The following is an 11,586-nucleotide window of genomic DNA, read 5'->3' as shown; positions in this document are numbered from 1 at the left end:
CAACTTGTGTCATTTCTGCTTTAAGTTACTCTTGCTTTATGTCTGGACAAAAGATAATATGAATTGGTATTTGTTTCCAAACCTTATCTGCTTATATTGGTTTGGAGTTATGGATTTTTTTGATTATCTTACTGTTATCATCCAATTGATGACATCAATATGTATTTGTACATTTTATAGTCTTTTAGTACCTTGGAGTAAAATTATTTGGCTTCCTATACAATTATTGGAGGTATAGAAGGAAGTCATAAAACTATTTTTTAAATAGCAAAAACAAGGCCAAAATCATTTAAATTATTTATTCAAGATGTTATCAGTTAATGAGTGGTTAAACCTAGTATAAACCCTGGTCTGCTGATTCCTATTCTACACTACCTTTCAACACCAAAAGCCTTCTTAACTTGTATTACCAACATTACTTTTGGTAATACAAGTTTATCTTACCCTTTGAAATTAGAGAAATGAAATAGGCAGAGACGATATATTACCCATGCTCGTAGAGGGCTGGGCAGAATCAGGACTAAATTTCATCTTTATTACTCTCAAAACTTTCTGTTCTTGAAATTATAGTTCCTTTTACTATCACTTTCCATTATGGAACAAGGAAGCAAAATTTTATCATATCTCTTGAAATTTAATGTTGAAATGGAAACTATTTCCATTGGTAATTAGCACGTTTTTTCTTCAGATGCTTTGAATATTTATCTTTAATATAAAAAATAATTTGCCATTGTTATCATGCATCTTCCTTAAAGGGCCAAATATACAGTTAATGCCATGGTGTTTGCTCAAACGTTAGTTATAATTTTAACAAATCTCTTCATTAGAAGTGAAAATCAAATGCTTCCTGTTTCAGCATGGAAAATATCCAAAGTTCTCATTCTAACAAATTGTTTACTTAGCTTATAAGGTAGGCATTAGATTCAACAGTAAATATTGTCTTCTGCCTCTCCTTCAGTTTTTAGAATTTTGGAGCAGCTCTGGTCAGTAGAGGATGGACCCTGTAGTCTTGAGTTACATGGACAGTTTACTGCGGCAATCAGATGTCTCCCTGTTGGATCCTCCAAGCTGGCTCAATGACCATATTATTGGGTTTGCCTTTGAGTACTTTGCCAACAGTCAATTTCATGACTGCTCTGACCAAGTCTCCTTCATCAGCCCCGAAGTCACCCAGTTCATCAAGTGTACTAGCAACCCAGCGGAGATCGCCATATTCCTTGAACCCCTGGACCTTCCCCACAAGAAAGTTGTGTTTTTAGCCATCAATGATAACTCCAACCAGGCAGCTGGAGGAACCCATTGGAGTTTGTTAGTTTATCTCCATGACAAAAATAGCTTTTCTCACTATGATTCCCATAGTAGGAGCAACTCACTCCATGCAAAGCAGGTAGCAGAGAAACTGGAGGTTTTCTTAGGCGGAAAAGGAGACAGACTGGCCTTTGTGGACGAGAAAGCCCCTGCCCAACAGAACAGCTATGACTGTGGGATGTATGTGATATGTAACACTGAGGCCTTGTGTCAGAACTTCTTTAGACACCAGCCAGAAGCACTACTGCAGCTACTCACCCCTACATATATCACAAAGAAGAGGGCCGAATGGAAAGATCTGATTGCCAGACTTGCTGAAAATTAACTGTGGAGGTACATTTGTGGCTTTTGAAGTCTTCCGCAGTCCCCATTTATTGGATGACTGCAGTCTTACTGCCTGGCGGAAGATGCCTGGTAAAAGAAAGCTTTAGTGTTCTTACTTTTTCCATAAAGAATGCGTCTTCTGCATTATCCTAATGGAAAATCTCATTTTAATCCTCACTTGAGAGTATTATGTTCTGTGAAAACGTCTTCAAGTCATACACCGATACCTTAAAACCAACTTAGCATCCATCACACATGAGTTTCAAGTAAGATTTTTCTTTTCCCATTGATAGAAAATGAATTCTCTTTTTTTCTCCTGTATCCACATTGGCCTGTTCCAAAGAAAAACCAATCAAGAACATGTGAAATACAGAGGAATGAACCTTAGTGAAAAGAGAGGGACATCTGATATGCAAGAAGAAAACTAAAGAAGAAATAAAAACCTGTTAAATATCCTACATGTCTAAAGAGATCAAATGGCTGTAAACAGATGAAGACCTAAGTACTAAAAGGGTCAATGATTCAATTGTGCGATAACTGTTTTACTTGCCATCTATCTGCTAAACTAGTTATCTGCTTAACCTTTGCAAATATTTGATTATCATGATGTTAGCCCTTCTTTCCCAGCCTAATTCCTGAAATGCTTTAAGAAAGGAGGGATCTTGAGTAACTTCATTAAAGTAAATGGCTGTGGTTGGACCCTTTAGTTGATGCAGAGACTTGCTTATTACTCTGGATTGGTAACAGCTGTTGCTTGCCTTGTCTATTAGCCATGCACCCGTGCCCTCCTTATCCCTAAGGTTACTTGTTATTTCTTAGGCATATTCTGCTTGCTTATCCTCTTTGTCCTTAATTTGGCAGGATTGTTTTCGTCTATATCAGAGTGCTTTTAGGACTGATATTAAACCTGAAATTTCCAGGCTTAGAGTTGGTTTGTTTTTGAGACTAGAAACGGAGGTGTGGGTAGGGATTACCTTTCTCAACCCCTAATACTTGATTCAAAATGCAGACAATATAGTTTGAAAAATGTGACGCCAAGAGTAAAAAGAAAAGCTAGCCCTCCAAAAACTTGTATATGTTTTTTAGTTATTTCAGATAATTAACAACCAAATTATATATCAAGTATATACATTAACTCTATCTAGTGAGAATTAGATTACAATGCATATGAGGCTTGAAAACCAAAGACTGCCCTGCCCCCAGCCCTCATGGCTCAAAATAACCTTACCACTCAGTGACCACGAAAGCAGCAGCAAAGTTCCTTGTAGCCAGAGAGTGAAAACACAATAAATGTAGATAAACACAGGTTATATAGCAGGCCTAAAAACATCAGAGGTGAAACTAAAAGTCAAAGACCAAAGTTTCCCTGCCAAGTCAGTATGTTATAGGTAAAAAGGAAGGAAGTAGGCCAAATGGAAGGCTCAGAACCAAACAGTATTTCATTCTGCTGTCCACAGGGTCACTGACTCAATGGCACCCAACAACAAAAATGGAAGGTGGGACAAGAACAAGATTAGGAACTAGCAAACAGCCATGGAGTTGAAATAGGGAGGGAGAGATAGGAAGAGGAATGATACAGGTTGGTGACAGGCCAGGAGTTTAAATAAAGATAATCAAGTCATACTGTTGTTGACTTAGGCAACTAGTCTAGACAATGAAAGAATCACATCTTTTCTAGGATAAATTGCTATCTCTCTGATAATGTAGTGTGTTTCCCTAAGTGTCAGTATGCCTCATTTGAGAGTTAATACATATGAGAGCAATCTTTCCTAATGCCTAAGAATTGCCCCAGAAATAAATGATCTTTTTAACTAAGGTAGTAAGCCTTTTGGGGGGGGGGGGCGTAAAATCCAAGGTTAACTTTCCCAAATACACTATGCCACAGGCTACTTTCCTGTAAAACTTAGAATGTGTCATTTGTGTTAGCATTATAAGTGACAAGTAAATGTGAGACTTTACTGTATTGTTTCATTAGATGCTATATATATATATAATTGTTGCTAAGTGCTGGTGAGTTGGTTCTGACTCATAACGACCCTATATAGGGTTTCCAAGGAGTAGCAGGTGGGTTTGAACTGCTGACCTTGTGGTTCGCAGCCCAGTGCTGATCCACAGCACCACACCAGGCGTCCTAAATACTAAAATGTTGTTTGTTGTTAAGTACCATCGAGTCAGGTCTGACCCACAGCAATCCTGTATAGGTTTCCAAGGAGTGGTTGGGGAGCTTGAACTGCCAACGTTGCAGTTCAAACAACTTTGCAGTCCATTGCATTAACCCACACCAGAACTTCGAAATACTGTAATAGCCCATACTGTATACATCTGCTTGGCCATCCACCACTGATGTTACATGGTATAAAATATGAAAAAGATCTTTTATTGGTATTAAGCTTTCTTCTCTCTTAGATTCAAAAGTATCCTATCTGTAAAATTCAACTTCAGAATATTCAAAATGAAAGGGCAACCAGACTTTGGTTCAGCAATTATTAAACAAACAACTATGTGCTCTCTTGTATTATAAGTTCATTTACACTTATCTAACCTGTTTCTCAGGGGCGCAGAGACTGTAAGACAAGCACTGTAGCTGCTCTGCAGGAGAAAGATGAGGCTTTCTGCTCCCACAAAGATTTATAGCCTCAGAAGCCTATGAAGGGTGGCTATGCTCAACGGCACTTAGCAGCAACCACTTAGGTCTCAATACAGAATTTAAAAAGGTCACTCACTGTACGTAAAACCAGCTATAGATTATGATCAAAACTAAAAATAATTAGCATTTGGTTTTCTGTTTAATGCTTTCTAAACCACAAATAGTTCCTTCCTTTGGCTATGTATATGTTGAAGTTTATAAGCACTGGTGCCTTCATTGGATCATAATAATTTTTTAAATCATAAGTGGATTATTATTTCTGATATATTTGTTATTGTTATTATACTATAATTTTTACTGGAGTCCTGGTGTGGCACTGCAGGTTAATGCACTGGACTGCAAAGTTGGTTTGAACTGCAAGGTTGGTGGTTCAAGCTTACCAGTCACTCCTTGGAAACCCTATACAGGGTTGCTATGGGTCGGAATGGACTCAATGGCACTTAACAGCAACAACAACATAATTTTTATTATATTTGATATTGATGATTTAATAACATGGTATTCCATTGAAATGGTAGTTTTTCAGTCACATGGTTATTTACTGATCCTGAAAGTGAGAACTTTTCCTTCTGCCACTTAAAATAGAAAAGGAGAAAATATTTACCAAAAAATGCGTGCTGTGGTATTGGAAAGAGAATGACTTTTTTTAACCAAACCCAAGTTCTGTTCCGTAAATATTTATAGCCTGGGGCAGTGTGAGATTCAATATAGCTTTATCTGCAAAGTGAAGATTGCAGTTTGTTTAAGAGGTAATATGAGGATTGTGGGAGCCTGTAGGTGGCACAAACCATTAAATGCTCTGCTTCTAACCGAAAGGTTTGGAGGTTCGAATCCACCTGGATATGCCTCAGAAGAAAACCTTGGCAATCTGCTTCCAAAGAATCAACCATTGAGAACACAATGGTGTATAGTTTTGTGCCAACTCACACGGGGTTACCTTGAATTGAAATAAACTCAACAGCAATTGGTTTATAAAGATTAAGATGCCATATGGAAAACATAATGGACACAAAAACAAACCTCATTTCATTTCCCCTCAGTACTACTACCTAGTTCCATTTAAGACTTCATTTTATATAGCCATGTAGCTAACTGGTTTGTAAAAACATGGCTTGATAAGTACTGTTATGTACAAAGAGAAGCTTACTAAAGGGTGGTAAAGAACCCAGACTATATCAGCAACATCTAACCTTTATACAAAGAGCTCTGGTAGTGTAGTGGTTATGAAACAAGCTGTGAACAGCAAGGTCAGCAGTTCAAAACTACCAGCTGTTCTGCAGGAGAGAGATGTGGCTTTCTGCTCCCATAAAGATTTATAGCTTCAGAAACCCTGTACAGGGTCGCTATGAGTCAGAACCGACTCCACAGCACATAACCACCAACAACAACCTTTATACAACTCTATGAAGTGCACACATTAGCTCATTTAATTATGTTTTTCCTGTGACCAGGTATTTATTATTGCATTCTATAGATAAGAAGCAAACTCAGAAAAGCTGAATCACATGATTTCCAGTGAAAGTGACAGGGGCCAAGACTCAAATGCAGGGCCTCCTGTTCAGCTTCTCATGCTACTTCTACTTACTCCACTGTTCCAGAAAATAATGGAAATAACTAAAATAGTTAAATATTTTTAATGTGATCCCTCCTCACTTGCTAAATTTTACAAATTCTCCTTGTGTCATTACAGGAACTAGTAGTGAGAAATTGTTATCTGGATTACCTACTAGTTAGAAGTATTTATACAATAATTGGCTTTGTTTTATATATTATATCATATTTGGATCAGCTCCTTACATTGTTCTATTGATTTAGTGCATTTTAAAAGCCTTAAATTTTAAATCACCTTTCAGATTTCTGATTTATGAATGAGGGGAAGTAGTATAAGAATGGCAGCCTGGGGAATATCACAAAGAGAAGGCTGATAGCATCAATTAAAAATGACCAAGGAAGATATCTGAACCAAAGTATAAGGATTGATCTCTAAAGTCCCAAAATGAAACAAGTGAAATTCCACCAAGGGAAAATCGCATGCTGAAGGTACCTAAATAGAATTGTCTTATGTAGGGAAAAACTAACATGTCAGAGTGCCAAAGAAAGAGTTGGTTATCTTCAGCATCAGCAGAAACCTTACCTTATACATTAGTGTGCTTACCTTGTTGTGAATGGTCCCTAGAATCATGAATCCTTTCAGTGTTCCCAAATCATGTATAATTTTTAGTGTTGTGTCCCTCTTTCCTACTAGACTAACAACCATGTCTGATTTGTTCACAATTGAGTATCTGCTTTCGAATATAGATACTCCTTTGTAACATAAACACCCATTTGTTGACTGAATACCATATTTTTTTTTTAATAATTTTATTGTTGTTGTTAAGTGCCATCAAGTCAGTTCCAACTCATAGTGACCCTGTATAGGGTTTCCCTGTGTAGGCTACTGAGTTTGAACTACAGACCTTATGGTTCAAACTGACCTTGAGGTCAAGTGCTTACCTGGTGCCTTATAAATAATATACCCACGTAAATAACATGCATTTTTAACTCAGGTAGAATTCACAAGAAACTAATGTGTGAGAGGTTTGGTGCAGCTTGCAAAAAAAAAAAGGTAACATATAATTTGCATAAAAACAGGGTAAATGATAATATAGAAACAGTTTCTCAAAAGAGAAAAAAAGCAACTTATCTTTCCATGGCAGAGAAACAGAAATCAGAATGCCATGTTAATTCACATAGCATTTCATGCTCACATAAGAGCATGCAGTGAGAGGAATTAATGAACTCGAGCAACCTTACAGAAAAAAGGAACTCCCGAAACAACTTAACTCTAACCAAGGACATCTCTTCGATGTAGATGCTGATTTCTTAAGAGATTTTCACATTTTACATAGTTGTAAGCAGTTTTAATTCTGCTTTTTACAGTTTTCACTCTTAATCATGGCCTACTTATTAAGTTTAAAGGTAACGTGGGGTTATATCAAGTTAATAGCTCATGAATTGATTCACCGTTTCCCCACTGTTGAGCTTTTTGGTCAGTTCTGATTGATAGTCTGGATAGCTGTGTTGCAATATAAAACCATGTTTTGTTCCATGTAGCCCTAGCAGCACTGGGTTTTATGTTTGTTCAACTTTATTTATTAAAGTTTAATAGATAACAATTAACATTTATTGAGCGCTTTCTGTGTGCCAGGGCCTTCTAAGGATTTGACATGACCTTTCTCATTTAATAATTGCCATAAACGTGTGACATAGGTACTATTATTAATTCCATTTTTAGAGATGAAGAAACTGAGGTTTAGAGTTGCCCATATTAAATTGATAAGGCTTAAATGTAGATCCACTGATTCCAGAACCTGTCTTCTTAACTGACATGCTATTCTGTCTCCTGGTGGTTTTATTGACAGAAAGGGGGGAAAATTGCTATTAAAAACTGAATGTAGACTTTCTGATTTCCAGGGATGTGGCATAATTTATTTCTAGAGAGCTAATTATTTTGTTGAGGTGAACATCTAGGTGGACCTTTTTGGTTGAGTAAGGTGAATTTCCTGGGTGGACCAGGAAGGCAGGCAGAGAGATCAGTTACCCCAGATAATAAAATGAAGGCAATCTTCATTTCTATTCAGTGTCCTAGGGGAAGGGAATGGATGGGGAAAGATGGTGAAGGGAACTGAAATACCAGAAACATGCCATGCTCAGAAGCCTACTGGGATAGAGCCATGAAGAGTTCCCAGAGTTAGAGGACGGCTGTTAAATTTCTATAAGCAGGTATGCATGTGTTGAATTTGAAGCTGTTTTCTGCTCTATGCTGTAGCTTTCCATTACCGCTAACCCTTTTATACAATTTGGATAGCTCAGTACAGGTTAGTGGTTCGTCATTTTGGAGGAAATGAAGGGTGAATAGTGACACCATCATGGGCAAGAGGGCAGTAACTGAAGAACCAGGTAAAAGTGGACAGGCAGGCTGCATCCTATTCTGACCCAGAAGATACAGAAACAACCCTAGAAAGAAACCCTTGGACAAACTGAGGTTTTAAAACTTTTACAGTGCTTGGAAATGAGCTCAGGCCATTTTTGTTTTGTGGTGCATCAAAAGAATGAATGATCCCTAAAAGTTAAGTGATATGGGATTATCCAACTTGGAAACTTCTAATTTACATTTAAGTGAGAACTTTTGTTGAACCACATTAAAAGAAAGTTGATTAGGAGTATTTGTGACATTAGCTTCCAGGAGACCACACTTTTCTGATATTCCTCCAACTTCAAAGGTACTCTTCAATTTTCTATGATAGCTTCTCCTTTTCTTCCTGATCTCTTATTGAGGGTGTACCACAGGGCTCAGGCCTATCAACAGACACATATTCCCTTGGAGAACTCATCTATTACCATGTTTTTAAATAGCATCTTCTAACAATACATCAAACTTCTCTTCTGATCTCCATCCACATCAGTATAGCCTAGTAACCATTTGCCATCCCCCACTGGATGCCTAAAACTCATCTCCAACTTAACGTGTCCAAAAAGACATGTCACCTTCCTCCCAAAAGCTGCATGCACATTGTATATTCCTCCGTCTCAGTTAATGGCAATTCTGTTTTTCAGGCCAAAAAACCACATAGTCATCCTTGATGGTTCTCTTTTTGTTATATCCTCATGTCCAATCTGTCAAAAAATCCTATTGGTTTTACCTGCATAATCTGTCTAGAATCTGCCCATTTCCACCATCTCTGATTCTAGTCAGACACACCATCATCTCTCACTTGGACTACCAAGTGATCTTCCGGCTTCCACCTTCCCCTCTCTCGCAGGCAAAGTTCATCATTTTAACAAAGCTTATTTTTCACTCCTCTTCCGTATTTCATTCCGAGTAAAGGCCAGAGTTCTTGCAAGTGGTCTTATATGGGCTCCCTTCCCCCACTGCCATTCTGACTTCATCTGCTAGCTGCTATCTCCGTTGTTCTCTCTATTCCAGCCATACTAGACCCCCTTCCACCTTACAGCTTTTGCACTGGCTAGTCCTCCTGCCTAGATGCTGCGTGCAGCTTGTTCTCACTACAGTAGTCTTTGCTCAAACAGCAACTTCTCGATTGGACTTTCCCTGACCACGCTCTTCCCCAGTGGCAACTTCCCCAGCCATTGTTCCAGATCCCCATTCTTGCTCTAAGTTTTGGTTTTTGTCCTTTCCTTTCGCACTTATCACCTTCTAACAGACTATCTATTATTTATCCTTATCTGTTCATTGTCTCTCTCTCTCTCCCCTCCAGTGAAGGCAAAGATAAGTATCTATTTTGTTCACACATATATTCTAAGCATTTTGCACAGTGCCTAACCCATAGTAGACACTCAGTAATAATTATTTAAAGAATAAATGAAATCTCTGTTCCCATCAACAGAATGAGAATCTGGGTTCTCAGTTTTGTATGACAGAGGCATCTGCCTTTAGACCAGGGATCAGCAAGCTTTGTCCCACCGGACCAGACAGGCGTAAGGTCTTTGTCTCCTGTGGTGTCTGTCATAACAACTCAACTCTGCTGTTGAGTTATGAAAGCAACCATAGACAATATATAAGCAAATGGGAGTGACTGTACTCCAATTGGAGTCCTGGTGTGGTGCTGTGGGTTAATGCGCCAGATTGCAGAGCCGTTTGAACTGCAGGGTCGGCGGTTCAGCCAGTTACTTCTCAGAAACCATGTACAGGGTTGCTTTGGGTCAGAACCAATTTGATGGCACTTAACAACAACAATAACAACATATTTCAATTAAGCTATTTACAGGAGCAAGCAGGGATCATACTTCAATGTTTTGGAGTCCTGGTGGCATAATGCACTGGACCGCAAGGTCGGTGGTTCAAATTCACCAGCTGCTCCTATACAGGGCCGCTGTGAATCGGAACCAACTCGATGGTACTTAACAACAACTACGTCAATGCTTTAGACTCCGAAACATCTTGGTAAATCAGATCTTTTCTTTGGTAGGCTAACCTCTCACTGTCAAAAGTAAATATTTAGAAAGATTAATGCAAACCTAGCAAAATTACAGCTCAGTAAGTGCTCTGGCTGATGGAATTCATTCTGCAGGCATGTTGGGCATTCCTCACTGAGTGTGACCGTTGAGTATAATGTGACTCGGGTGGGGTCGAGAGAAAAATTCTGGTATCAGCCACTTTCTTGCTTAATGAGTCTTGAGCACTTTATCTGTAGCTTTGCGGTATCCTCTAGAGGTTTCTAATATGCAGAATGATGTACTTCTGAAGACTCTTGTATCTATGCCATTAAGTTCTTTGGCATTGATGATAAATTTCCTGTGACAAGGAAACCGGCTTTCCTTTTGTCAGCTATTCTAAAAGTCAATAGACTGACGCAGTTGGCTAGAAACATACCTGCCAATATTCTGAGATCCAGGCCCTAATCTCTTGCCATCTAGACCAGTGATTCTCAGCCTGGAGCAATTTTGTCTCCCAGGGGATAACTGGTAATGTTAACTGGAAATATTTTGGGTTGTCATAACTGGAGGTAAGGGAAATGTTACTGGTGTCTGGTGGGTAAAGACCAGGCATCCTACTATGTACAGGACAGCGCCTCCTCCCAATAAAGAATATCCAGCCCAAAACAATCGTGCTGATAGTGAGAAATCTTAGACTATTCCACCACAATCTTAATTCAGCAAGTACTCCACTGACAAACTAATATTCCTAAACTATCAAATGTATCCATTACTCCTATAGTTCAGAAGCTCCTCACTGCCTGAAAAATCAAGTCTCTCCTCCTCATCCTGGCATTCAGATCTTGAGGGATTTGACCTACTTACGCATCCATTCTTCAGCAGGATTACTTCTCTTGGGCTTCATCCACACCATCCTCCACACCACTATCTTTTTACTGAGGTTACCCCCGCAAACATACACTTTGGGAAGACCCTCCCCATACTTCTACCTCTGACCGAACCTTATTCTGTGAAGCCCGTGCATGTTGCAAGTCCCCCTGCTACCAAGTCCACTGGTACCACTCCTGTTTTACACTTAGGGACGCGTACGTCTTACACTGTTCCATAGGTATTCCCTCTCTAGACCTTGCTCCCTTAGTAAGCTTCTTAAAGGGGTCCATATTGTAATTTCTCACCTGTTGGTCTCAGTTTCCACAGTATGAAGAGTAGAAACTATTATTATGGTGAGACTCTTGGATTAAGTGTCAAATGAGATAAAGCATAAAAAAGCATCCTGAGCGTAAAGACAATGTTCAGAAGAGTTCGGAAAGAAGGACAAATGGAAACAGAAAATGCAGGACGGAAGTGAGGTTACACTGAGGGGATTGCAG

General features: G+C 38.9%; 1 protein-coding gene across 1 annotated transcript; it reads left to right on the top strand.

Annotated features, from left to right (window-relative positions):
- The first annotated feature begins 994 nt into the window (after positions 1 to 994).
- SENP8 (SUMO/sentrin specific peptidase family member 8) lies at positions 995 to 1,633 on the top strand. The gene has a single exon (XM_006866529.1). The coding sequence runs from the start codon at positions 995 to 997 to the stop codon at positions 1,631 to 1,633; it is 639 nt and encodes a 212-aa protein (XP_006866591.1).
- Positions 1,634 to 11,586: the final 9,953 nt, after the last annotated feature.

The sequence above is a fragment of the Chrysochloris asiatica genome, unplaced genomic scaffold (assembly GCF_000296735.1).
Source record: "Chrysochloris asiatica unplaced genomic scaffold, ChrAsi1.0 scaffold00092, whole genome shotgun sequence".
NCBI lineage: Eukaryota > Metazoa > Chordata > Mammalia > Afrosoricida > Chrysochloridae > Chrysochloris > Chrysochloris asiatica.
The sequence above is the reverse complement of the archived record's forward strand: the minus strand, read 5'-3'. Positions and strand labels throughout refer to the sequence as shown.

Excerpts from the sequence above, each read along its gene's own strand:
- SENP8 (XM_006866529.1), top strand. The coding sequence starts at position 995 with ATGGACCCTGTAGTCTTGAGTTACATGGACAGTTTACTGCGGCAATCA.